Below are 27918 nucleotides of genomic sequence, written 5' to 3'. Positions count from 1 at the left end.
GTGTGCTGCAGTCCATGGGGTTGCAAAGAGTCAGATACAACTGAGGGACTGGACTGAACTGAACTGATGTTTCTGTTTGCACTCTGGTTCTTCTTGCTTACTCTCTCTGATGCAGCCAGCTGCCATGCTGTGAGCTACTCTACCAAAAGGCCCATGTGGCAAGGAACTGGGAGTGGCCTCCAGTCAAAGCCAGTGAGAAGTGAATCCCACCGGCCGTCAAAAGAATGACCTTGGAAGTGGATCTTCCCCAGATTGAGCCTTGGGATGACTGCAGCCCAGCTGATACCTTGACTGCAGCCTTGTATGAGACCCTGAAGCAGACCCAGCTAGGCTGTACCTTGACTACTGACCCTTAAAAACTGTAGACAGTGTTGTTTGCAGCCACCAAGTTTTGGAGTAATTTATTACACAGCAATTGATAACTAATATACCACAAAGGGCCATGTGGGCTGAAAGCGGGAGAGGGCTCAGCAGGCAGCCCAGCTGGGGCAGTGGTCTCCCCAAGCATCAGCAGCAAGATGCTGATGTGGCCCCAACGATAACTCATAGAGGACACTTGTTTTCATTTATTCATTTAGGAATATACAAAAGTCTGACATGGTATAATGATCTCATCAAGAGAAAACAGAGTGTACAGAGGACTAGTTTTCCTCCCTGGGGCCCCCTCTCAGAAAAGGCACAAATATATGAGGTTTGGGTTCGGGGAACTTCTGTTCTGGTACCAGTCTACTGCTCAGGTCCCTCTGTAAACAGGAAAGGGGACCCCTTCCTCGCATCCATTACTGAGGATGTGGGTTAAGCAAAGCGAGGCCACTGGGAAGTTTGTGATTTAGGCCAAGGCAGGGTCTGTGCTGGGTCCATGTCATCAGCCCCCTGAGGAAAACCAGTCACTCCAACCAGAATGTGATGGGGCTTGATAACCTAAGAGATGGTTCATCTGGACAGCTCCATTCTCCAGCACAGGAACATTGCCACTCTGATCCTCTCTTTGGAGGCCAGTTCAGGCTCAGATTTCAGAGACTGGGGCCATGGGGGGTGGCAGAAAGGAGAATCAGGCTTGAATATTCCAGATGCTTATCCCTGCGCTGTTCAACATGGGAACACCTGTTTCCTCTGAGTCTTCCCTTGGCAAGAGGGTTTAGTCCTGCAGTCAAGCGTTGGGTAGCTGGGCATAGAGATGTTTGTATTAGAGGAGGCTTCTGCCCCTCATCCCTCAGGGCCAAAGGGCAAATCATCTAACTGGCCCAAGTCACTAATGACTGTTCTTCCCCAGTTAACCAGGACTGAATTTTCTCTGTAATTTGGGGAAGGAGAGAAGAGGGGTTGTGAAACCATAAAGGCCCAGATGTGGCAGCCCCCACCTGGAACAGGACAAACTGGAAGTGAGAGAGCTTGAAATATTCCCTTTCTCCTTCTTAAAAAAGACCTAACATTGTAATGGTTTAACAAAATTATTATAATTTCTTTTAAATAACCCACAGACACCCATGACGCTTCCAAATTTACAGAACAAAAAGCACTTGAGAACTTGGTAGAAAACGATTTGCAGCTGGTTCCTCCCAGAAGCTGGCCCCTGCAGACAGGCTCAGTTCACCTCCAGGACCTCGGTCTCCGGGAGGCCAAACTTGGTCTTATGCTGGTTGAAGAGCTTCACCAGGGCTTCCATGTACATGGCATGGTACAGGTCGATGTCCTGCTGGGTCGGGTGCTCCAGCTTGGGGATGGTAATGGGCTCACCCACTGCAGGGAGGGGCAGAGGCCTCTGGTTAGTCAGTGCCATTTGGCCCACCCTCCCTGGGCAGTCACCACGATGCTCTTGGCGATGACCTTGTGCTACGAGCCAGCCACGCGCCAGAACCGTGCTGGAAGTGCTCCATTTCAGGTTGTCCCTTTCACAGGTAAGAAGACTGGGGCCCAGGGCGATGGGAAGGACCTGCCCAAGGCCACCTAGCCACTAAGCAGCAGGCGGGATCAAGTCCAGCTGCACTCACTGCTCGCAGTACTTAGTTGGGAGCTCCCGTGAGAGGTGTGGGATCCAGGAATGGCTTTGCTTTTGCCTGCTCTGGGCACGTCATTGCCTCTCTGAGCCTTAGTTTCCTCACTGATCACAGGGGGACCCTTCCTTATAGGGCTTTGCTGAGGATTCTGGGCAATAATGCGATATGCTATGAGAATTGTGCTAAGGGCAGAAGGAGAAGGGGACCACTTTCACAAATCCATGCATAATTTTATTTTTTGTCATCCTCCTGCTTCCTCTCCATACCCAGCTCATCCTGAAGTCCTATCAATGCTATTTCTGAAATTTCTTCCAAGTTCATGCACTTCTCTTCCGTCTCTGCTGCTACTCCCTCTGTCCAAGCCAACGGCTACTACAAAAGACTCCGGACTGGTCTTGTGCATTCCATTTTTGTCCCTTCTAACTCCTTTTTCTAGGGCTTCCCTGCTGGCTCAGCTGGTAAAGAATCTGCCTGTCAATGCAGGAGACACAAGAGACATGGGTTTGATCCCTGGGTCGGGAAGATTCCCTGGAGAAGGAAATGGCAACCCACTCTAGTATTCTTGCCTGGAAAATTCCATGGATAGACGAGCCTGGTTGGCTATAGTCCCTGGGGTCACAGAGACGGACAAGACTGAGCAAACAGGCCTTTTATAACTCCTTTTCTATTCGGGAGTCACAAGGATCACATTAAAATGCAAATCTGAATCTCCCTTCCCCGAAACCCTCAAGCAATTCTCCATTCTTAAGGTGAAGAGCAAACTCCTTCACCCTGGGCACCGGAGCCTATCCTTCTCCAGCCACCCTGTGCAAGGAAATGTTCCTGCTGTCTCACAGACATCAGACCTGGTGTGGTGTATAACAAGAGTCAAGGGTGAGTCTTGGGTCATGGGATTTAAAATGCAGGAAGTGGATCTCTTTGGAAAAAGTACAAAGCAAAACTTCCGGGCCTGATAACAACTCAAAGCATTTATGTGAGCTTTGGCCCCTGAAGTCCATGGCTTGTGGCCTCCATGCTCTTGTGTGAGTTCCGGACTGTGAACCATTCATTAACAGACAGACACACACTCCTACAATAGATAATTCCTTGGAATCCCCTAAATTGTCTCATATAAAAGCAACACAACTGGCTGGGGGTGAAGTCAGTGTTTTTTGCTCCACTTCTCATAGACTTCTGCTCCAATCATATCGACTTCTTTCTGTTCCTCAAAAATCTATGCGATCCTGCTGTGAGAACTTCCTTTAGGCTATTGTTTCTGACAAAAAGCCTCTTCCTCTTCTTTTTTCAGGATAATTCCTATTTGGCCAAGAGTGTAAGAGTCACTCCTCCCTGAGATCCACTAGGACCCTCCAGAGCACATCCTTCTCACAGCCCCCATCGGTCTTTACTGTAAGGGGGTCTTCCCTGATAGACTTATGATCTGCAAACACAGAACTGCTGAGTCCTGCTTTCTCATCCAGACAGCTTAGTTCATGGTAATGGAACTAACCCCCATCTCCCACCCACACCCATCACTGCTATCAGCACCCAAACAGCTCCATGTCCTCGTGGTTTAGAGCACGGACATCAGTGACAGTGGCCTGGATTTGAATCCTAACTCTGCCACTAAACTAGCTGTTTAGGGGAGCTTACCGACAGTGGTGATGGGCTTGGAGTAGGGCACCAGCCCCCAGGTGTCAGAGGAGAAGAGGCCTCGACCGTGGAAGATGCATGGGGCGAAGCCGATGTACTTCTGAAACTTCTTCTGCACCCATCGGCCCCAGGAGCCCTCCTCAAAGATCACCTGCTTATATACCTCATTCTCCCCAAAGGAGTAGATGGGAACCAGGTCGGCTCTGGAAGAGAGAGGCCAGGGTCTGTCTTGGCCCAATCACTGGCTTCAGTCCCCCCCGGCAGCCCCAGAGGCCCCAGACACCAGCCACACTGCCCTCCCTCAGGGCTGTACAAGAGTCGCCTGGGGGACCCCAAACCACATGTCCCCTCGGGGCCAAATAAGGACAGGCCCCCTGCCCCCGTTGGCGGGTGGGGATCATGTCAGGGTTTTACAACGTGGCCCTGACCAGGCCCCTGAGCCTCACTTGGTTTTCTCAAATGGAAAATGGGGATGGCATTCCTGCAGGACTTTGCAGGAGAATCCAACGGGGCGGTAGAAGTAAATGTGCTCTAATGAAGTGTGCTCAACAGGTGGCTACAGAATGTGCCCCTGGTTTTCTAGAAAAGGTCACAGAAACCCAAGCTGCCCTGCTCCTCTCTGCCTGTCCTCAGGGTTACTGCTCCAAGAAGCCTTCCTTGATATTTCCAGCCACACACCATTCTCCTTCCTGGCCTTCTGCTCTCCTAGCTGTGTGACAGGCTTTGGCATAGAGCACACAGTCCTGCCTCTGGGGCTGGCGGGCCTCTCACCCCACCTGCCGGGGCCCAGGAGACTCAGGCTGCATTTTTGTCCACCGGGCCACCCTTGGCCTGAACCTCTGGTCTCCAGTGTCCCCTTCCCCACGGATGGTTAACTCCCTTCTCTGCCTTCCTAGGGTCTGGGTCCTGCCTCCAGGAGGCAAGGAGCTGCTGCCCTGGGCTGAGCAGAGCTGTGGCGGGGTGTGGGCACGCGCGTGCACACACGCGTTCAGAGACACACTCACCCATGGCGCAGGGCCAGTTTCACAAAGCCCTTGCGATTGCGCAGGGTGACTGCATTCTTGCCGGGCGTGGAGCTCAGGGACTCAGCCGCGCCCCCCACCACGATGATGATGGCATTGCCGCTCCCATTCTTCGAAAGCAAGTAGTCTATGGTGTCCCGGTTCACTGGGCAGATGCCTGGGGAATGGAGGGGGGACACACAGTCAGGGATGGACTTCCTACCTTCTGCACATGGTCGAATATAGACAGAGCCCTGGATTTGGTTCCCAGACCTAGCCCAGCCACTTAGAAGAACAGCCCCACATAGGTCATTCTATTTTCTGAGCCTCAGCTTACTTATCTGTAAAATGGGGATGACACAGGGTTGTTTAGGGAATGCATTCATTTGGCAAACATTCCCTGAGGTCCTAACTCTGCTGAGTGGTGCCAGGTGCCAAGGAACCCCAGTAAGTCAGGCTGGTGGGGATCAAGGTGGATAGAACATGAGAGTCATGGACAATGATTAGATTGTGCGAAGGGCAGCACAGGGCCTGGGGATGCCCAGAAAAAGGGGTCAGAGAAGGTTTCCTAGGGATGACGTTATGCTAGTTGAATCCAGAAGATCATATGAACAGTTCTCTCGCCCAGCCCTGAGACACCAGGCTGTGGTGCACTAGAGCACAGTGGGTTGGCTTCCTGGCCAACGGAGAGGCTCAGACAGGGGCACTCAGAGGTGGATTCTCACCTCCAGACATCAGGTACTCCCGCAGCACTGGCATCCGGAAGTTGCCGGCCAGCGTGGCCAGGTAGGGCCTTATGCCAGGGAACTTCTTGCTCACTTCTGTGGCCTCTGTGCTGAAGTTGCAGAAGGCACCCAGGCCCATGATGCCATGGGGATGGTACCCAAAGATGTAGTTCCTGCTGGTCAGTAAGTTGTGTGTCTTCACTAGCTGCAGGGAAGACTTTGGGTCAGAGCAAACTGGCCAGGAAGGGGTACCGGGGAACACCCAGAGGTGAGGGAAGCACTGGGCGTGCCCTGCTCCCCAGAGCCTGGGTCTGAAGGACTGGAGTGACTCCCCCTAGACCTCAGACTCTCATCACTGGGCCTCAGTGCTGGGGACTTGTAAGTCACCATTGGACTTTGAGTCCCTGGGAAGGGAGTAAGACACTTCCCCATTCCCCGTTTCTCCAGCCAAACACACCAAGTCCTCTTAATTGCACTCTGCCAGCCTCCTGCATTCCCTCCCTCTGGGCCCAGCCCCCTCACCACAGCCAGAGTGACGGCTCTAAAAGCCCAGTGAAATCTCTTTCCCTCTCAGATAAAGAGGGATGTCCATTTCCCATCGGGGTAAAGTCCAAGTCCCTAACTTTGGCTAGAGAAGGGACAGAGCGTCTGGCCTGAACAGAAACTTCCTCCCAGGCAGCCAGACTCAGGTCAGGCTCCGATGCAGGAAGGACAAGGACAAGTCACAGCCCTGGTGCCAGCCACAGCGGGGGTGGGGAGGTCAGCTGTGCAGCTGGGGTGGCTGACCTGCGGTGCTATCCACAAAGCTGTCCTGGGATGGTCTCAAGGGTGATTGGCTTCCTTGGGGCCCACCCCCCGCCCTGGGGCTGGCGGCCTGGACACTGGGGTGGACGGTGCAAAGTTGCCCTAATCCCTGAGCACTAAGAGGCGCCCACCCAGCACTACAGGGAGCACCAAGGGGGTGGAAGGTGCTGAGAGGGATGGAGAGGATGGGATTCTGTTCAGAAAACATCACTTTTTTCCCAACTAGAAAAATGATGAATAATCAGAGAATTTTAAAAGTGCAGGAAAGGCAGAAGAAAATCAAAAGCACCTGTCATACTTCCCGCCAGATAAACCACTCTGATGTGTTGTGTTTTTTTCTACTCAAATACACATGTTCTTTTTTAAAAATCCCCAAACTGAGGTCATATGGTTGATATGACTTTTCTATAACTACCTCCCAAGCATATCAAAGCTATTTTTTTTTCTTATCAGAATCCCTCAGTAACATGTACTTCTCACAGCTATGCTACATGAATAGGATTGTTATCAAACCCATACGGATAAAAAGCTTTGAAAAGCTTCTAAAATTTCCTTCAGAAATAATGCTTCCATAGATACATTATTTTTGTCTTCATGTCTGCATTCTTAAGACAAACTTCTAGAAAGACAGCTCGCGGGTCAGAGGGTAGGACCACTTTGGTCTGGTGGGTTGCCCTGCCTCTGGAGACATGGTGCGGAGGACATCCCTACCAGCAGTGCCTCAAGGCTCCCCATGCCCTGCGCTGGGCCAGCTGGCAGCAGAGCGCCCCGCTACCAGCAGAAGAGCAAGTGCTGGGGCTTCCATGACTCTGGATTTGGAAACCCCCTGGCCGAGGGAAGGACCTTGTGCTCAGCTTGAGGGGGTGGGGTGCTGGTGACTGGTCTCCAGGAAACTGAAATCTGAATCTGCAGGCAATGGAGGCCAGAAGGGGATGGGAGTGAAGGTAGCTGGCACACCTCCCAGCTCTGTAACTACCAGGACACGTCAGCATGAGCCAGACCCCCTGTGCTGTGTGCCCAGATGCTCGGGACATTTGTACTCTTTCTTCCTTCTTTGCCTTTGTTGAGCAGATTAAAACTCCTCAAAACCCCAAGTGATCTCCAGCTGCCCACCACATAAAAGGGGAGCAGCAGCAGCTGCATCCACGGCTAGTGGGGATGCAGCTTGACATGAGCTCCGCGAGGTGGTGGTTTTGGGGTTTTGTCCCTGAGAGCAGCTGTGCCCACCACTTTAGTTTTCAGGAAAGCCAGAATGAAAAAGCACCTTGTGCCAGTCTCCACAGAGGAGGAAGGCATGGAGGTGAGAGCGGAGGCGGCCAGTACTGGGATGGAAACCTGCTCCTGAGCTGAGGTGAGGGCCAGGCCCAGGAACCTGCTGGACAGCGTGGGCTCGAAGAGCCCTGATCTGGGCCATTTCTTCTATTATGAGGTAGATTAGGCCCAGAGAAAGGAGTTGCTGCTTCCTAGGGAGGTCACAGCGGATTCTTTCCTACCTCTAGACCTGGCCACCCCTCTGTGCTTTCCCTGGTCCCAAGATACAGATGGGCCACTTGGCGGAAGCCTGGCTGGTCCCTTAAATCATTTCCTCCCTGCACCCCAAGCCTCTATCTGGTTAAGTGAGGTGTCCTGTGGCAGAGTGCAGGTTCTTTGTCTCCAGTGCAGCAATTGGAAAAGTGCAGGCATCTGATATGGCTTTGATCCGACTTTGTGCCAGACTCTTCCCCTGGGTGGACAGTGTCCACTCAGGGGGGAGGAGGAAGGGCAGTGCTGATGAAGGCTCTGTTGACGCACCTGATCTCATGTTCCCTGACTGTTTCCAATGGCAAAGTCTCAGCCCCAGGCATTGGCCAGGCTCAGCCTGCCGGCCAACACAAGCCTACAAGTCCGACACAAGTCCGACACAAGCCCGACACAAGCCCGACACAAGGCTGCCTGTCTCCCTGGCAGCCACGGTGGTCAGATAGCTTTGTCCCAGCCTGGCACCTTATAGAGGAGGAAACTCAGAACCAGAGAGGAGCAGAGACTCGCCTAAGCTCATATAGTGGGGCACCAGGGCAGAGGAACGAAGGAATGAGAACACGGGCCCTGAGGCAGATACTGCCTTGGTTTCTATACCAGCCTCGCACCTTGGGACAGTTCCTCTTCTCTGGGCCTCGGTAGGTCCATCTGTGAAATCAGGCAGATGGACAGATAAGTGACTGTAAGCTCAGAGAGTCTTTCCTAGTCTCTTCTCCAAAGACCCTGCCCATCACCACTGGGAGAGGTGACCCAGGCACTGCCCGCTCCTCTTTCAGGTAGCTGGTGGTCCTGGTGGCTGGCAGTGAACACATAAGCCCCACCTCTGCTGGGAGAAAGGATGCTCTCTGGGCCAGCAGAGCAGCTCTGGTGGCAAAGACCTTCACCGAAAAGGGAGTGGGGAGGTATAGGTGGGTGGGCACAGTTAGAGATCATTCCCCAACCAGTGGCAAGAGGCCAGGAAAAGGGTGTGGTACAGAAGGGTCATACACGACTCCATCAATCCTGACATCAGTTCACAAGGGCCAAACCTCCCTGCACAGAAGAGGAGCCGGAGGTCCCGAGGGTCAGGGACTCTGCCAAGACCACCGCCAGGCAAGTGCAGAGCCCAGGATGAGGCATGAGGCCTCAGGCTCAGCCTGGCTTTGGTTCTGGCAGGACCTAGGGCCCCTCCCAGGGCCAGCTCACCTGGGCCATGTGGATGCAACCCCCAGCTGACTTCTTGGAACAGAGGTGAGACAAGGGACATGGGTTTTGTTTTTGTTCTTCAGGGAGGGTAGAGATCAGTGGGAAAGGGTACCTGTCTGTCCCAGCTCTGACCAACAGTAATCAGGTCATCCTGTTCTGGATGGAGGGAGCTATCAGCCTTGATGTGGTTGCCGGGGGGGGGGGGGGGGGGGGGCAGGCTACTTTGGGACCCCCAAGGAAAAAGCCCCAGCAGAGAAAAAGAGTCCATAATCCCTCACAACGAACCATAATTTACCACTTTTCTAGCATGTGAATAGCTCCATGTTACAGATAAGGAAAATGAGGCTTAGTGGGCTTGAAAAGCATGCTCATGCTCATAGTCTCATGTGAAGAAAGTGACAAAGTCCAGCAGGATCCACTAGAAGGGCAAGGGCAGGGACCAGGCACACTCTTCTGCATCCCCATGCCCAGCAGAGCCCGGCAGTGCACAGGGACTAGAGTGCACTAACAGAGAGCCCAGCGAACAGAGGGACAGGGCAGGACCTCAACCCGGATCTCCAACAGCACAGCAGAGGGAGGGAGCCCCGTGCAGTGAGGCTCAGCCCAGCCGGGCACACCTGGATTGCATCTCTCCCAGAGAAAGAGGCAGTAGGAATTCAGTGGGAAAGAGCGTGGGGCCTGCATTCTAATACTAGCCCTGGCACGGAGTCACTGCGCAACTTGGACCAGTCCTTGCCCCTCTTTAGGACTTAGTTTCCTCACCTTCAAAATGAGAGGGTTGGGTCCTATGAGGCAACATCCTCCTAGCAACAACAGCTTTGGTTTCCTTGCAGCCAGAGAGACGGGGTCAAGAAAAGGGAAGAGCAGGGACCCTGACTCCAAAGGTCTTGGGGAAACTGGGCCAAGGCTGGGATGGGCAGAGGAAGCCAGCCCGGGGTGCAACCCCTACAATACTGAGTGCAGCAGAAAAATGCAGGGTTACCTGGCCACCTCCCCCAGGCAGCAGGCCAAGATGTCTCAATCACTGACTCACAACAGCAAACACACACCACCCTGTGTCAGGACAGTCCCACATTCACACATGCTTTCTGCACTCTTCAGACCCCACTGATTTCTGCCGGGTTACCGCAGCATCTGGGGTGTGCCAGGGCTGGGGTGCCGGGTGAGCTGCCTAGACAGGTCTCTCCTCTGCAGGGAAAACCTTCAGGATTCTGCCAGAGTTCTCCACCATCCAGCAGCATCACCCACGTGCACCAGGGCCTGGATGCCCCGGCCCTACCAACCTGGCTTGCAGACCACCGGCAGGGGGCCTGACAGAATGGCACTGAAAGCCAGACCAAGCCGCTTTCTATCTTGTCAGGACCTTGAGTTTGGTCCCAGAGGAGACAGATGCTCAAAAGACCAGTGTGGGAGACCCGGGGCAGCCAGTGGCGCAGGAGGAAGGAAACCCAGAGATCAACTTGGTCTAAACTGGCTGTCTGCGGGGTGACAGCACCTCAGCTTCACCCAGGGTCAGACTGGGCTGCTTTTCCTGCCTCTGTCCTCCAAGCCTGCGGGAAGCTTGAGGATTTGTCCAAGCGTATCTCCCAGAGCTCTGCTGCATAGGGGGGCAGTGTGCTGTGGTGGGAAGTGTCCAGACTTGAAGCAAGACAACAGCTGGAGTCTTGGCTCAGTTCCCTGTTAGCCTCATTCAGCTGTGCTCCTCTCTGACCTTCAGTTTCCTCTTCTGGAAAAATGGGATAAAATGAATACCCACCATACAGGGTGTAGCGAGGGTTAAAGGAGACTCCTTGGGGGAAGGCACTGGCCCTGAGAAGGCTCCCGGTGAATACAAGTCCGCCCTTCCCCTCCACCTTCTCCCCATCCTCCCCATCCCAGGCTTCTTGCTGAAGCTCAGACACCTGTGTTCTCATGATTTTCCCTGCCCCTTCAGCGCTGCTTCTCTTCAGGATGGGGTTCAAGGAGCAGCGCCTTCAGAAGCCTTTCCCAAGTACTTCAGCAGTGAGGCTCTCACTCTTCATTCACTGCACACCAAATTTTCTGGCCCCTTATTCCCATGACCAGGACCCCTGGTGACCCACCCACAACTGGCTGAGAGAGGTGAAATTTCTGTAAGAGCTTCAGAAGGAAAGAAAGCTCCTCACACCTATTGCTAATCTTGGTTCAGACCAGATAAACTTGGACTACCTTAGTATTGCTTTTGATAAATCACTTCCTTTTTTATATTTTTTGGCTCCATCATGCAGTTTGCAGGATCTTAGTTCCTCGACCAGGGAATAAACTGGGGCATAACAGTGAAAGTGCTGAGTCCTAACCACTGGACCACCAGGGAATTCCCAGTCACTTCCATTTTAACTTATGACATTAATATTCACTGAAAGCAGACAAGCAATGGCCATAGTATCTACTATTATTCCTGCTTCTTACATCACCCAGGCTCTCAGTATCTGAAACAGCTTTTAGATCCAAATGCTAGAAGAAGTCTTGTTTACCCAAGGAACAAAGAAGCTTCTTTCTTTCTGAAAATGAGGATCAATAACTAGCATGGTTCCCTTTTTGCCTTGGCTACCAGGAAGCTCAGAGGTGACCATGAAGTTCAATCACTGCAATTCTGTTGACAGTTATGGATGAATTACTAGTATGTTTTCCTCCAAGTCTTGATTTTTCTTTTTACCTGGTACAGAATTATATGTATGTATCCTAAATTGCCTCACATCCTGAATAAGGCAGGGTAGAATATCGACAGATGCTCACAGTGGGAGACGTCATATAGTTCAACCCTGCACACATGATCGCTGTGGATGGGTAAGTTAAGGCTTGACTTCAGATTTCCCATCCATTCCCACCCTCCCAAGATAACATCTGCAACTGTTTACCTGAATGGGAAAGTAGTCTCGAAAGTAGCGCCACACAGCCCAGTTTCGGACCCACTGTGACCTCCTGCCACCTTCCAGGGAACAAAACACAGTGTTGAGAAGGAGTAGGAGGGGGAGGGTGACGTTCAGGCAGAGCCAGTGTGAACCCCTGAGCTGGGTGACCGGCACCCTAGGCAGCATCCTCCCCCTCCAAGCCCCTTTCCATGTTCCTTCCCTCACGTTATGGATACCCAGCACTGAGTGTGAGCTCCGGTGACAAGCATGATGGTGACCTTAGAGACTCCCCTGCCTTCAGAACCATGCCCAGGCTTAGCCCGACACTATTCACATAGTAGGTGCTAACTAGAGAAGGGGCAGTACCCATGACGAGGAACTTCAGCTTGTGCACGAGGGAGTGTCCCGAGGGCGGGGGAGTCAGGCAGGGTGACCTGTGCTCCTACCTTTCTTGGGTGTGTTCCAGTCAAACACCAGCCAGGTGAAGTAGAGCACGGCGATGAGCCAGCAATCGGTGCAGAATGTGTACATGAGAATGACGCTGCAGGCCACTCCTGGGGGAAGGCAGACGGTCCCAGGTCAGGCCTGCGGTCCCGACACGGGCTTTAGTACCCTCTGGACACAGGTCACTGGGTGACTGAGCGTCTACTGTGGCCCTAAGCTAGGCACACCTGGGGCCCCGGGCAGAGGGCCATGGGGAGGGTGGGGTGGGGAGGCGGGGAAGATGTTCCTGAGAGCAGCAGGCTCACGGGACACGAGCCTCATCTTCTGGATTCTCACGGGCTGTCCTAGCATCAGGAGGCACGTGGGCTCCATGCTGTCTGTCCACAGGTGGGCTCCATGCTGTCTGTCCACAGGTGATGGATGTTAACTTAGAGCCTTACAGCTGTCCTTTCTGCCCCTCCTTGTGTGTTCTCCCCACCTGAGTGCCCGTCAGAATGGCTGGATGAGGGGAGGGACCTGCCAAGTGCCACTGTATCTCAGGACTTGGGCTGAATCACTGTCTTGAGTGTGAGGCAGGGTGACTTTTACCCCATTTTAGAGATGAGAACACTGAGGCTCTAGGGGGAGGGAACTAGTCCAAGGTCACCTGCCAGGATAGAGGCAGAGCCAGGATTCAAACTCAAGTCTGACTGTTAAGTCCAAAATCTGTACCAGGCTTTAGGAATTTACCTCAAACTAGAAGGCCCAGACTGCCACTGGAGGAACCCAAGAGAGTGGGATTCCCACCCCAGGAGGTGGGCTGGCCCCCTTCCCACATAACTGAGCACCCGGCAGTCCCCGACCAAAGCCCAGAGCCCATCAGCCTCTCTCTCAAAACCCCCAGCAGCACACTTGAAGACCACTGGGGCCAGCTTCCAGGGGTCCCTTTATTCTGGGCCTGCTGGCCATGAGACTGAATAACCTGGCAAGAAAGCCCTCTTCAGGGCTTCCATCTTTCCGATTTTTACCAAGGCATCAAAGCAAAGCTTAGACCTCAACTCCAGCATCATGCCATCCTCCTGCACGGATCTCTCACCCCTGAATTCTCTACATTGGGGGTGGGGCACATCTTTGCCCCCTGTCACTTAGCAGAGGGCCAGGGGCATCAGGCACTCATGCCTGGGAGAAGGATGGGCTCTGGCCAGCATCCCCTGCACTGCTGGGAGGGAAGCCAACCCCGGTTGCAGGCCCCTGCTGCTGGGTGCTACACTGGTCATGGGTGCTCCCGGGCTGCCAGGTCTTCGATTCCACGCTCTCTTCTTCCCACCTGCTCAGTCCCCTCCAGTTTCTCGAGGGAGCAGGGAGGGCCAGACGCACACTCCACAAGCCAAAGGGCAGGAAAATGGTGACCCCTTGTCATCCGCAACCTGGTCCTGTTCTAAGCTCCTGAGCCAGCCTCTTGCCAAGGGAGCTAAATGTGCTACAGCTCTCTTGGGACCGGCAGTGAACACAGGCTGGCCAGGTGTCCAGGTTTTCAGGACCACCTTAGGAGTGTGACATCATAGATGGGGAAGATGAGCCTCTAGGGAAGTATCTGGAGCCAACTAAACCCTGTTAAAGGCCAGCTGTGAAGTACTTGAGGCAGCTTGGTGAATGGCAATGTTTAAGCTAGGGCCACTTACACAGCCTCTCACCTTGTTGAGTGGTTTGCCCCGGGTCCCCTTTCTTAGGCCTAGAAAAAGGGTCACAAGCCCCCTAGACTCCACAGGGTATCCAAGTGCCTTCAGAGGCTAGATGGATGCTCCAGGTGGGCCTGGGCAGAGTTGTGAGGTTCAGGTTAGGATCTGAGCAGCCTGGAAACCTAGCTGCTGTCAAAGCCCTAACTCTGCTGAGGGGCACCAGGACCAGAGCGGGTAGAGCCCCAGGCTGCACTGCCTAAATGTCTGGGCTCTCTGGGAAGCTGGGAGTCCCTGTCCACTGTCCTTACTCTGGTGCTGAGGCAGCCTGGGAGGAGGAGAAGAGAACAGATGAAGAGTCCGGAGACTGCATTCTAGTTCTGGACTTTCTCAGCCGGGGGCCCCTGCTCTCTCTAAGCCCTGTGTGTCCACAGCTGTCTCATCGGTATCTGCCTCCCCCAGCAGACTCCTTCCATCAGAAGGCCCTTCAGCCCCTGGGCTCCCTGGGAACTGGAACCAGGTCAGACGAACTTCTCCAGCCCCAGCAACCACGACAGGAAAGGTTTATTGAGCAAAAACGAGCTAAATCCATCACACAAGTTTGCTTTTCTCAGAGACTAAGCCCAGTCCTCTGAACAGGGGGCTCCCTGGTCCACTCTTGTAGGGCAAGGGACTGCAGCAGGAACCCCCCGACCCAGTCCCCTCAGGTCCAGGAGATGTAAACAATTTTTGGCTCCGTGTGCAGAAGGTTCAGGACCCACCTTTACCATCACCCCTCCCCATAGAACATAGTCAAGCTCGTGATTCAGAACTGCTCCTCAAAGCCCATGAGCAGGCAACCTATGGCTGCCCAATACAGGGAGGCAGCAGTCAGGCCCATGAAGAGCGTGGACACGCTCTTCCATGAAGCTGGGGCCCTGCTGGCTCACTGGCCACGGCCCATCCTTGAATCTCCATTTCCAACAGGGTGTTGGGAAGATTACATGAGATAATGTGGGAAGAAGACTTAACACACAGTTAAGTGTCCAATCTGGAGATCCATGGACTTGGATGGGAGAAAAAAATAACATCTTAATGTTCCTTCATCTCTTATAGAAATGCAATGCTTCCTTCATTTATGAATGTACCAGACTGCAGTAGTCTTAGCAGTCCTTATGCCTGCTGCTAGATCTTTTCATTTAACATAGTAACAAAAAACAATGTGTCACTATATGTGGAATCTGATTTAATGCATGCGTGTTTATATTTTAATATCATTGGCTTCCTTTGAAATCCAGTGTGTTTTGTATTATGCATTTAAAAACTCGGAATGAAGCAACTCCTGCAGTTCAATTCCAGAAAAATAAACGACCCAATCAAAAAGTGGGCCAAAGAACTAAATGGACATTTCTCCAAAGGAGACATACAGATGGCTAACAAACATATGAAAAGATGCTCAACATCACTCATTATCAGAGAAATGCAAATCAAAACCACAATGAGGTATCATGTCATGCCAGTCAGAATGGCTGCTATCCAAAAGTCTACAAGCAATATATGCTGGAGAGGGTGTGGAGAAAAGGGAACTCTCTTACACTTGGTGGGAATGCAAACTAGTACAGCCACTGTGGAGAACAGTGTGGAGACTTCTTAAAAAACTGGAAATAGAACTGCCATACGGGCTAACAAACACATGAAAAGATGCTCAACATCACTCATTATTAGAGAAATGCAAATCAAAACCACAATGAGATACCACTTCACACCAGTCAGAATGTCTGCGATCCAAAAATCTGCAAGCAATAAATGCTGGAGAGGGTGTGGAGAGAAGGGAACCCTCCTACACTGTTGGTGGGAATGCAAACTAGTACAGCCACTATGGAGAACAGTGTGGAGATTCCTTAAAAAATTGCAAATAGAAATGCCTTATGACCCAGAAATCCCACTGTTGGGCATACACACAGAGGAAACCAGAATTGAAAGAGACACATGTACCCCAATGTTCATCGCAGCACTGTTTATAATAGCCAGGACATGGAAACAACCTAGATGCCCATCAGCAGATGAATGGATAAGAAAGCTGTGGTACATATACACAATGGAGTATTACTCAGCCATTAAAAAGAATACATTTGAATCAGTTCTGATGAGATGGATGAAACTGGAACTGATTATACAGAGTGAAGTGAGCCAGAAAGAAAAACACCAATACAGTATACTAACACATATATATGGAATTTAGGAAGATGGCAATGATGACCCTGTATGCAGGACAGCAAAAAAGACACAGATGTGTATAGCGGACTTTTGGACTCAGAGGGAGAGGGAGAGGGTGTGATGATTTGGGAGAATGGCATTGAAACATGTATAATATCATGTAAGAATCGAAATGCCAGTCTATGTCTGATGCAGGATATGACACGCTTGGGGCTGACGCGCGGGGATGACCCAGAGAGATGTTGTGGGGAGGGGGGTGGGAGGGGGGTTCATGTTTGGGAACGCATGTACACCTGTGGTGGATTCATGTCAATCTATGCCAAAACCAATACAGAATTGTAAAGTAAAAATTAAAAATAAATAAATAAATAAATAAAATTTAAAAAAAATAAAAAATAAAATAAAAACCTTAATTAAAAAATAAAAAAAAAAAAAAAGAACTGCCATACGACCCAGCAATCCCACTGCTGAGCATACACACCGAGGAAACCAGAACTGAAAGAGATCCGTGTACCCCAATGTTCATCACAGCACTGTTTATAATAGCCAGGACATGGAAACAACCTAGATGTCCATCAGCAGATGAATGGATAAGAAAGCTGTGGTAGATATACACAAAGGAGTATTACTCAGCCATTAAAAAGAATGCATTTGAATCAGTTCTAATTGATTCATTCAAATGAGGTGGATGAAACTGGAGCTGATTATACAGAGTGAAGTAAGTCAGAAAGAAAAACACCAATACAGTATACTAACACATATATATGGAATTTAGAAAGATGGTAACGATAACCCTGTATGCGAGACAGCAAGAGACACAGATGTATAGAACAATCTTTTGGACTCTGTGGTAGAGGGAGAGGGTGGGATGATTTGGGAGAATGGCACTGAAACATGTAAATTATCGTATGTGAAACGAATCGCCAGTCCAGGTTTGATGCATGATACTGGGTGCTCGGGGCTGGTGCACTGGGATGACCCAGAGGGATGGGATGGCGAAGGAGGTGGGAGGTGGGTTCAGAATGGGGAACACATGTACATTCATGGTGGATTCATGTCAATGTATGGCAAAACCAATATAATGTTGTAAAGTAAAAAAATGAATAAATAAAACTGAGATTAAAATAAATAAATACATAAAAACTCGGAATGAATATGGTTTAGAGCCTTAACCAGAATACCAGGGGGACCCGGGGCATAGGAATGGTGGCACAGAGTCACTCCATCGTTCCAGAGGGAGGCTGACAGGGCCACAGCATCCTTTGCAATGCCAGGCAAGCCTCTGCCAGCAGATGTGGGTGGTAGTGGGAGGGAGTGGCTGGGGCTGCTCAGGGCAATAATTAGCAGCAGCTCAGCAGACCTGCCCGTCCATGCAGGCTTGGCTCCCACCTACACAAGGGTTTCGGGAAGATGCTGAGCCGGTTTCTGGGCTGTGGTTAGACTTGATCATTTATTAACCTACAGCTCGGGGCAGCCCCTGCCGCATGCTACAGGAGTCTGGGGTTCTACAAGCTGCTCAGCATCTCATCAGCTAAGCTCTGACCCACTAAGACAATAGGACAGTGGTGGCTTCTGGGTGCAGATGAGGGGGAAGGGAGCTGGCACAGCAGACTGGGGCCTGGAGGCTGGAGTCCATGCGGTCTTGCCAGTCAGAATGGCTGCTATCCAAAAGTCTACAAGCCATATATGCTAGAGAGGGTGTCACTTCCTTCTTATGTGATTCTGGACAAGGCTCTGCCCTCACTGGGTGCCTGATTCTTATATGAAAACAGAGGGGTGCTCTCTACTCCAGGATTCTAAAAATTGGCCAGGCAGGCCAAGTTGGAAGTTTGAGCCCTGAGGGAGCCAGTTTAATCTGCTCTGTTCCCTAGACCACTGTTCCTTTATCTTGTTAAGGCCCATTGTTGTTGTTCAGTCGCTAAGTCGGGTCTGACTGTGACCCTATGGACTGTAACACACCAGGTTCCTCTGTCCTCCACTGTCTCTTGGGGTTTGCTCAGATTCATGTCCATTGAATCTGTGATGCTATCTAACCTATGGTTTTTCCAGTAGTCTCATACAGATGGGAGACTTGGACCATAAAAAAGGCTGAATGCTGAAGAACTGACGCTTCTGAATTGTGGTGCTGGAGAAAACTCTCTTGAAGGTCTCTTGGACTGCAAGGAGATCAAACCAGTCAATCCTAAAGGAAATCAGCTCTGAATAGTCATTGGAAGGACTGATGCTGAAGCTCCAACACTTTTAGGCCACCTGATTCAAAGAACTGACTCATTGGAAAAATCCTGATGCTGGGAAAGACTGAAGGCAAAAAGAGAAGAGGGCAGCAGAGGGTGAGATAGCGTCAGCAGCTCAGTGGACACGAATTTGAGCAAACTCCAGGAGATTGTGGTCCATATGCCTCTGCAAAAATCTGAGGATAGCAACTGCCCTTCATTCAGAAAAATGTGAATATACTCTCACACGTAATTTTCTATCTAGTCTTAGGGGCTCGTAGCCCCCCAAAGCCCACTCTTGGGCCTTAAGGTGAAGACTGGCCATTTCAGACCAGGCACGCTGATTTCGGGCTCCCTGGTGAGCACTCAAGGCTCCTGTTTAATTTTTAACTCTGCCACTTAATGAGCTTCACCATCTCTGTGTGTCACTGAGCCTCTGTGAGTCTCCATTTTCTCACCTATGAAGTGGAAAGCCTAGTCCACTGTGTGTGTGTATGTGAGTGCATGCACACACGTGTGTGTGAATGTGTGCACGCTCAGTCATGTCTGACTCTTTGCAACCCCTTAGACTGTAGCCCACCAGTCTCCTCTGTCCATGGGATTTTTCAGGCAAGAATACTGGAGTGGGTTGCTATTTCCTTCTCCAAGGGATCTTGCTGACCCAGGGATTGAGCTCACATCTACTGAAGGGGCTCAATAACTAGCACCCCCATTCCATCACTCTGCCCTGCCAAGGGAGGGAGGGGCAGCTGCTGCCCTGGAAATGTGGTCTCAGAGGCCCCCAAGCCTCCTGAGAGGACGGCTCAGCACTGACATGGTAACTCCTGATAATCCCCATAGGCCTGAACTACCCTGAAGAGCGGGCCACTCAGAGGGACTCATTCAGGCACTGGAATGTACTCTGTGAAGCTCAGCAGCAGGTGTGTCTGCCCTGACATGTTGGGGAAGGGACACCTGGCCCTGGGGAAGAGGAGAGACTGCTGGGGGAGCAGGGCCTGGCTCAGGCAGGGGCCCTTCCTCCTCCTGGACAACCCACGGTGCCCTGACCCTGGTCTGGATGGCAACCCAGGGGACAGGGGCACCAATCCGGACCTGCAGAAGAAACAACTCAAGCACTCATATGGGCAGTGTCAGTAGAAGAAAGGAGGAGCTTTGAGCGGGTGCAGAAGTAGCTGGGGGCGGTATTCAACAGAGGGTGGGTGAGGCTGGGGTCGGGGGGCTTGGAGGGTATGTCCCAGTAGGAGCTCCCGTAAGCTGGGGACAACCCCCACCAGCCCAGGCCCTGTGTGGCCTGTGTGGCAGCCTTTTCCTCATATCCAAAGTGAGTAAACTGATTTCTAAGGGGTTCAAGGAACCTGTGTAAAGTCACAGAGCTTATATTTAGTTGAGTTGGGACTAATCCCAGGGCCAGACCAGCCTAAGACAATGCAATGTGCCTGTAGGAAAATGCCTGTTGGGAGGCAGGGTGGCATTTGGGAACAGCACATGCTTTGGGTGGGGGGTGGGGGGTTCTGTAGACCTAGACTCAAATCTGCGTGACTTTGGACAAGTTACTCACCTTCTCTGAGACTTGGGCTTTCTATCTGTGAAATGGGAACCGTACTACTACCTCCCACTGAATCTTACTGAGTCCCCAAGCCTGCCTGGGGTACAGCACTTGATAGGAGACTAAAAAGGACCCCTCAGCTCTCTAACATCCCCGCCTGCCCTCACCCTCTGAGCCCCAGCTTACCCAGCACGAGGAAGGACAGGACCCACTGTAGCACCGAGATTACTTGGAGCTGCTTCTCTACCTTGGACCTATTGAGCCAAGTGACAGAAAACAGGTCCTGGAGGGCGGAGAGGATGCTGGAGCCAGTGCCTGTGACAGACAGAAGGTAGATGCCAGCCTGTGCGCCCTTCCCTGCAGCTGCAGAGTACCCCACACCAGCCCACCTCCCCACCTCCCTAGACATGAGAGGGGCACAGGCCAAAGAATCAGACCGACCTGGGCTCACATCCCGGCCCTGTCACACCACAGTTTTGTAATTCTGGGCTGCTCACATGCTGCACTTGCCTCTGCCCCAGTTTCTATATATACCCAGTGGGAATGATGTCCCCCCCAACAAAGGGTCATTTTGGAGACCAAATAGGGTATCCAAAGAGGCGACGGGGAGGCTTGCCATAGTTTCCAATTCTCATTCCTCACCTCTACCCCAGTCAAACCCCTATCTTTTCCTTTATCTGGATCTAGTACAAATATTTAACCTTTGCTATCTGGGTCTGTGAGGCCAGGGACAGAGGGCCAACATCCAGTTTGTAATGTTATTTTTTCCTCCAAGTGTACTTTGAGCACCCCAATCCTTGACCCACCCCCACCCCTTTATCTCCAGGACTAATACCCTCTCCCAGGGAGCTGAGCCCTCTTGCCCTAGCCCAACACCATCAATACCACCTTCAGGGGAATTCACACTCTGAGCTTCACCTCAGTGCCCAAAGCCCAGGGCTGAGAGAGGAACTGGGCAGGAACCTCTGCTTCCCTAGAGGATCCAGCAGCCACTGAGTTTTGGGCAGCCTGGGACACTGAGAGCTGCAATTATGTTTGCTACCAAGCAAGTGCCAAGGCTATAAGTTCAGACAAGATGTGCTCAGTTAATTGGTTCTGTGGCTGTACCCCCAGGATGACGCCCTAGATTCCAGTGGCTGATGGACAGAGGGACCAGAAAGCCTAATGACTATAGGAGAGGCAGCGCTCAGGAGGAGCACGGGCGAGGTTCCTGACACAGCCCCTCTCCTTCTGGAAGCTGGGCCAGAGGACTGTGCCCCTTCAAACCCCACACGTGCTGAGCCCCAACTGCATGCCCTTCGCTCAACACATCTTCACTGACTCTGCTGGTCAAATTCCTTCACACGACCCACTCTGCAAGGCCCCTCACTGAGCCACAATCTTGTCCTGGAGGCTCTCATGACCTTTCACCCTGGCCTACAGCAGAAGTGGGAGGGAGAGGGGTTTAGGGGTTTACATGCAAGCCTTTGTATTTCTTTAAAATCTGCAGAGGAACAAAGTCACAGTGGGGTTTAGAAAGGGACATGGCACTCATCTGTTGAAAGCTAACAATCACTCTGACTTTTAGGAAGCACAGAGATAACCACCAGGACTCAAGGCAGACTTCTCAGTCCTGTTGCCCTCCCCTGGTCTCATGGAGCAGAGAGAAGGGGAAGCCAGGGGTATGGCAGAAGAGTCAGATCCCAGTGCAAACCCTGGTTCCACTCACTATGCAGGCACGACCTCAATGGCATACTGCCACATCCAAGACACGGCACATACTGGGTACTCAGGAGCAGCCATACCCGGGGTGGAGGCGGTGGTGAGTGAACTCACCAAAGCAGATGAAGAGGCTGGTCCACACAGGAACTCCAGAGGTCTGGCACATGACATTCCTCTGCTCTTAACATATATATCCAGCATCACAGCCCTTTCCACCTCCACCCTTTCTCAACACCCCCTCCTGGAGCCTGAGAGCCCTCTTGGGTCCTCTGGTCTAGTCCATCTGGACCTCTGGGGAGGCTGAGGAGAGGAGCACTGAGTTGTCCAGGGCTACCCAGCCAGGGCTGGGACCTGGATTCAGAGGACAGCAGATGCCAAATACAAAGAGCTCTACCCATGGGACACTGCAAGTCCAAGGGTGGTCTGTGCTCAGAAGTGAGGAGAGAGTCCTGGGTGAGTACAGGAGGGAGGGAAATGAGGCCAAGCACAGGCCTGAACCCCCTGTCCAAGGGACCCCCTAGCTGCTGACACTCCCTCCTAGCTATGTGGAGTGAAGGTAAGCAGGGGTCATGGCAGCTGAGGCCCTGCCCTTGGTCTGGAGCAGGCAGGGCGCCTTGGCTGCAGAGAGGATAGAATGTTCTCCAGCACCTCCCTACTCAGAGTCCACCCTGGGAGCTGTTTAGAAATGCAGGGCCCCAGCCTGGATTTACTGAACTGAGATCTGCTCAGTCCAAAGTCTCAGGTAGGGTAAGTTTGGGGTGGGGAGTTTGCAAGGAGGAGCTGGGGGCCTCCACTGTCTACCAGGCTGGAGAAAAAGGGTGATGGAAGGAAGGGCATCAGATATAATCTCATTTGACCACTTCCTACTGTGAACAGGACCGTGAAGAGTGCTTGAGGAAAGGACTCGCCGTCTAGCCTCTGCTGTTAGGTCAGGGCCAACCAACTGCACTCACAACATGGAGCTCTCCTGCTTTGGGGGTGGGGTGCACACAGCAAGTCCATGTTGGTGACATATCCCTCACTAAAACAACTGAAAAATTCTTGTTTCCTAATCCAAATCCATCTGCTATTGCAGGTCTCTTGCAATTAGATATAAAGTCAGGGTGCAGGAAATGCAGAACGTCTTGTTCAGTGGATTATCCACACAGAAGAGAGGCCTGAAAGGTTCCCATAGCCCCAGAACCAGGCTTGTTCCAGCCTCCTCGGTCTATCCTCCCTGCCCCATCCCAACTACTGTCCATAGCCCGCTCTGCAACCAAGTAGGAAATGCAAAGTCCACTGAGGAGGGGCCAGTGTTCCTTGGACGGCACAGTGTGGGGCTGCCTGGGGAGCGGGGAGGCCACTCTGTGTCCCTCGGGCCTGAGACCACTCAGCCGCCTCTTGGCCAGACCATCCCGACTGGTTGACCACAGAGCCCAATCCCAGGAGCTGGCCTGTCCATGATGCTGATCCATAGGCCCAGTGGAAGCCCCTATGGATTTAAGGAGTATCCAGTCATTGCTCCCTTCCCTAGAAAGCTGCTGCTTGCCTTGTCTACCTGATGACGCCCTGACAATGAGATAAAGCAGTTTGTCCTTCAAAACCCAAATAGGTAAGCTTCAGAGAGGTGGGCTTTCCTTCTTTGGGATTATTGACTGTAAGGCCCATGCAAGTGTGGAACTGTCTGAGGCAATCTCACCAGCCCCCACTGATCTTGGAGAGAACCTGTCAGCAGATGAAGGTGGGAGAGGCCAGCAAAAGAGAGAAATAAGAGAGGAAGGGAAGCTTCCTTTTAGGCTCCCACAGCCCCTCACCTTGTACCAGCTGCTGATTACAAGGCCACTCTCATCACATCAGGAGCTGCCCAAGGGCCTGAGTCTGATTCACCCAGTGGCCTCTCAGAGTCTGGCCGAGAGTCAACACTCAGCAAGGTTTGCCGAGCAAAACCAAGAGCACATCTCTGCTCTGACTATTCCTCAGGCCCCCATCCTCTACCTCAGCTCTCTGCAGGGCTGGGTGACCGGCAGCTTCGGAGCCTCCAATGTACTTCCTCAGGAACTCTGGTTTCTCACCAGCCCTGTGAGTTTGGCATCATCATTGCCATTTTGATGGTGGGAAAGGCTTGAGGAAATGATATAGCCAAGGTCACTTGACCAGAGGGTGGCAAAGTTGGATTCAATTCAAGACTAACTTCTAGGCCAGCATTCTGTTCCTGTGCTGGTCTCCCCAAGTTCCTTCTCTCTTCTCCCCAAAAGAAAGTGGGGAAAGGCTGGGAGGGGACAGGAGAAAATGCATGGCTTATTTTCCTCCAGAGGGGCAGGTGAGGGGCATGCATCTTGTGTAGTAAGTTAAGTGGTGGCAGGCCTGGGGGTTCTGGTCCCAGTTGTATCACTGATTCCTGTGTCTTCTTGGCCAAGTCGCTTCACCTCTCTGGGTTTTGGTTTCCCCATATATAAAATGGTGGTGGGGAGGATGACTTCTATGATCTCTTTGACTGCTTGGACCCCGGTGCCCACCCTCCTGAAGACACCACCTAGATGCTCACCACCTTGCAACAGCCCTGGTACAGTTGCTTTGCAAGTGGGAAGCAAGGCTTCAGCTGGGCACTCCCAGGTCCAGCCCTCACCACTCAGCTGTCAGCATCTCTTCTGCCTCAGTGGTGGCTGGTGTGGATGCCAGTGTTGCAATCAGATGCCAACACTGCCACTAACTTCATACCCAGCCCAACTGTCCCATAGTCCTAGGTGGGGCTGGCAGGGAGCCTCAACATTTGGCCAAATCTCAGCTCCAACCTGCTCCCCTGCTACCCCTCCCCAGCCTCTGCCAGCATACTGAACTCTGCACGCTCTCTCAGCACCAGTCCATTGAAGCCAGTTATCTACTTCCTCGGCCATCCTCCTCAGGCAGCATCTCTTAAGTTCCAAGGAGGGAACTTGATTCATTCATGTGCCCAGAGCAGTGTGCCCAGTCAGACTGACAAGAGAAGGAGCTCATAGGGGTTTACTGCATGAATGAACAAACCTGTAAGTCCCAGAGGCAGCTGAAGGCCAGGATGCTCAAGTTGCAACTGAGCTGCCAGACAGGAAGGCCTCCAGAGATGGAGCAATGGGAGGGGGAGTGAGCCTTTCTCTCCTCCTCTGAGCAGGAGTCCCCCCTAACCTTGCCATGATGAGAACAGAACCCACTTCCTACAGATGTCTTTTTCTCACGAAGGAAGATGAGATGGCAATAGAGTAACTTGACCTGTTCTATGAAGAGAAGTTTTCAGTAACCAATCCAAACAGCTGCTCCAGGGCACCACTGATTTCACCATTTATTTTACATAGCTCCTTTGTTCCTGGATTTAGAAGGGCAGAGGGAGTAGAGCTGAGAGAGAGAAGCCCAGAGAAGCTCTCTTACCCCCAGAGAAGAGCCCCCTGCCCCCATGTCTGTATGGGGCTTCCCTGTCCCACAGCATTCTCTGGGAAGGTAGACAGGCAGGGAGGGGAAGCCTCATTTCACAGAGATGGAAACTGAGGCAAAGTGAGGCCAAAAGATGTTAAACCATTTGTTTTGAGGTCATGGTCTAGAGGAGTCAGTCACGACTCAAGGCAGGCATTCGAGCTTTGAGACCCTCGCCATTTCCATGATGCCAAGCTCCTGAGGGCTGGTCCTCACTACACCAGCCAGTCCACATCCCGATCTCAGGAATACACCCCGGGGAAGGGAGGGCTGCCTCTCTGCCTCAACCATGTCCCAAGTTTCACGGGGCCATTCTCCTGCAGACTGGCTATGCAAGGAATGTGAACCCCCACCCACATGCTCCCACAAGAGCTAAGCTGAAGCTGCGCATAGCAGTAGAGCCAAAAACCTCTGGTCCCCAGCCCAGGTCGGGTATGGAATGCTTCTTTGCCCAACATCTGATAGCAAACTGACCAGGCCGCACCCAGGACTGATGAAACCAGGGTTTCCTCTCATACTGGTATGAGAGGGCAGGGTCTGAGCCCCAGTCTCCATAATCTGAGAAAGGGTGTTGGGCCAGCCCTGCCCTTGCATGGCTCTGTGACCTAGGGCAAGTCACTTAGCTTCTCTCAGCTTTAGTTTCTCATCTCCAAAGTGAGGATAAGGGGACTTCCCTGGCGGTCCAGCGGCTAAGAATCTGCCTTCCAATGCAAGGGCATAGGTCAGGGAACTAAGATTCCACCTGCCACAGGGCAACTAAGCCTGCATGCCACAATTAGAGAAAGCTCACATGCCACAGTGAACACCCGGTGCAGCCAAACAAGAGAGAAGACATAAACTGAGGATAAGGGTGGTTGGGAAGATTAAAAAAAAAAAACCGCATATAACATCCATTTGGCAACTGTTGGGTGACTGACACCTGTTGGGTGATTAGCTCTCATCACGGCATATACCACTGACCAGAGCGGGAGGGGACTGATGAGCTACTGCAATGTTTCAAGACGCATGTGACCATGAGGTTATGTGTTAAGAGGGGAGGGAGCAGAGTGGGGGCGGCTCCAAGGAGGCGGCGAGGCGTCAGCAGGGCCCAGAAGGCGAGATCTGGGAGGCAAAGAGGAGGAAAGTGGGCGCTGGGGTGGGGGCGCCGGCCAGAACAGACTCAGAGGGAGTTACAGCGAGGCAGGCCAGAGGCCAGAATGTTCAACGACCCAGGAACGGGGGTTCACATGAACCCAAGACAGACGATGGGGTCAGGGCTCAAGCGGCCAAAAGCGGTCTCCTGGAGGACATGGGTGGGGAGGGATGAGCCTGGAGCACTTTTGAGGTGCCCGATAACTGTTGTCAGCCCCTGGGGAAAGAGCAGTGGACATAGCAGGTTGAGTCTCACCTGTTAGGGGCTTAGATTCTGCTGAGGGAGAGACAAAGCACCTACACACAAAGGTAGGGTGTAACGTCAGGCAGTGAGGAGAGCCATGAGGAAACAAAATTTGGGGCAATCAGCTAGAGGGGGAGACAAGAGGGTCCTCAGCCCTGAGGAGAGGAAGCCCTGAGCAAGGCTGACTTCCCTCCACGTGGAGGTGGGGGCACACGGGACATTCCCAGGTCAGGCCTCCGGGCGGCCCACACTGCGTCCCTACTCTCCTTTGCTACTGGCATCCTGGGAAGCGGCTCACCAGCCTAGAGAAGCTAAGGAAGATGGGCGTCCAGAGAACCTGGGCTCCAACTTGCAGGAGTGTAGCCCTGGTGAGTCACTTCCTATGCAAGCCTCAGTTTCCTCATCTGTCCAGTGAGGCTAATACCCACCTCGCTAGATTCTTGTGAGAATTAAACAATAAACAGAAGCATCATAAAAAGTCAAGACCTGTGTGTATGCAGGATAATTACCAAGTAAGCCTGGGTTTCCTCGCCTGACTTATGGGTGTAATAACCCCTGTCCTGTCTTGGAGCAGAGGCGCTGGCATCAGTACACTTAGGATTCAAACCCTGGCTCTATCATTTACAGTGAGACCCTGAAGGTCATTTCCCCATCTAAGACTCAGCGTCCTCCTTCGCTGGGATGTAGCAGTTGTTGGGAGGAATCCAAACAACCTATGGAAAAGAGACAAACAGCATGTGGCATGTCTGTTAGAGAGCTAGAAAGCTGCCAGTGAGGTCGCAGAGATGTGGACAGCTGCCAGGGGCTCCTGAGTGGGGACGTCATCCTGCTCACATCCCCCAGCTTCAAGGATGCCACATGTGGGCCCAGCCAGACCAAAGCTCTGCCCTGGTCCAGCAGCCTCCAAGTGGACAGTGAGGAAGTTGCCCAAAGCTTCTGCAAAGGGCCAGGCATGAGGCTGCATCGAGGCAGAGAGATGGACATTCTGACTCCCAGGACACCCCTTGAGGTCCAGGAAGCCAGGCCAAGTGCCAAATAAATGCCACATCTTCAAGGCTAGGGGCGAAAATGCAAGATTTTAGAGGGAGGCAGGGAAGGGTGGAGGCTGAACGTTAATATTCATTCAGCAAGTACTTTCCAAGTAGCCTTTACAGGCCAGGCTAGGTGTTGCCCTAGGATAGGAACTGCTAGCCCCTGCCTCTCCTCTGTTTCTTGGGCTTCTGTGGGAGGCAGAGCTCTGCCCTGGGGCTGCCCACTTCAGCTATGGCTGGGGGAGACAGGGCTGTGAACAATCAGGCACAGAGGGTAGGTCATGGCTGAGGAGTCCACAAGAGGTGCCCAACTGGCCCGGAGGATGCTCTCAGGGCTGCGTCAGGTGAGAGGTAGAGGATGAGTAAGTTTGCCAGGCTGACAGAAGGGAAGCACAGGGCCAGGAACCCAGGTCCTGGAGTCCAGCAGACAGCACTGGCAAAGGACTGGAAGGGAGAAAGGGCACAAGGTTAAGGAATTAACTGCAAGTCGTTCAACCAGGCCATGTGAATGGGCGAGGCTAGTCGAGAATGTGCAGGGGGAGCCATGGAGGGCTGGAAATGCCAGGCCGAGGAGTCCCAAGAACACAGATGACTGACCAGGCTCC

The 27918-nt window shown here is 52.4% G+C and overlaps 1 protein-coding gene across 1 annotated transcript in view; it reads right to left on the bottom strand.

Moving 5' to 3' along the window:
- Window positions 1–374: 374 nt before the first annotated feature.
- DGAT2 (diacylglycerol O-acyltransferase 2) overlaps window positions 375–27918 on the bottom strand; it is a 34095-nt gene continuing 6551 nt past the window's right edge. Inside the window, exons 2-8 of the mRNA XM_040258861.1 lie at window positions 19973–20101; window positions 12179–12286; window positions 11739–11809; window positions 5356–5560; window positions 4634–4808; window positions 3630–3832; window positions 375–1740 (exon numbers count right to left, since the gene is read on the bottom strand). Of these exons, the coding sequence (XP_040114795.1) occupies window positions 1586–1740; window positions 3630–3832; window positions 4634–4808; window positions 5356–5560; window positions 11739–11809; window positions 12179–12286; window positions 19973–20101 (1046 nt within the window). The 3' untranslated portion in view covers window positions 375–1585. The remainder of the gene's footprint in view (window positions 1741–3629; window positions 3833–4633; window positions 4809–5355; window positions 5561–11738; window positions 11810–12178; window positions 12287–19972; window positions 20102–27918) is intronic.

This window comes from Oryx dammah, unplaced genomic scaffold, assembly GCF_014754425.2.
Source record: "Oryx dammah isolate SB20612 unplaced genomic scaffold, SCBI_Odam_1.1 HiC_scaffold_17, whole genome shotgun sequence".
Lineage (NCBI taxonomy): Eukaryota > Metazoa > Chordata > Mammalia > Artiodactyla > Bovidae > Oryx > Oryx dammah.
The sequence above is the reverse complement of the archived record's forward strand: the minus strand, read 5'-3'. Positions and strand labels throughout refer to the sequence as shown.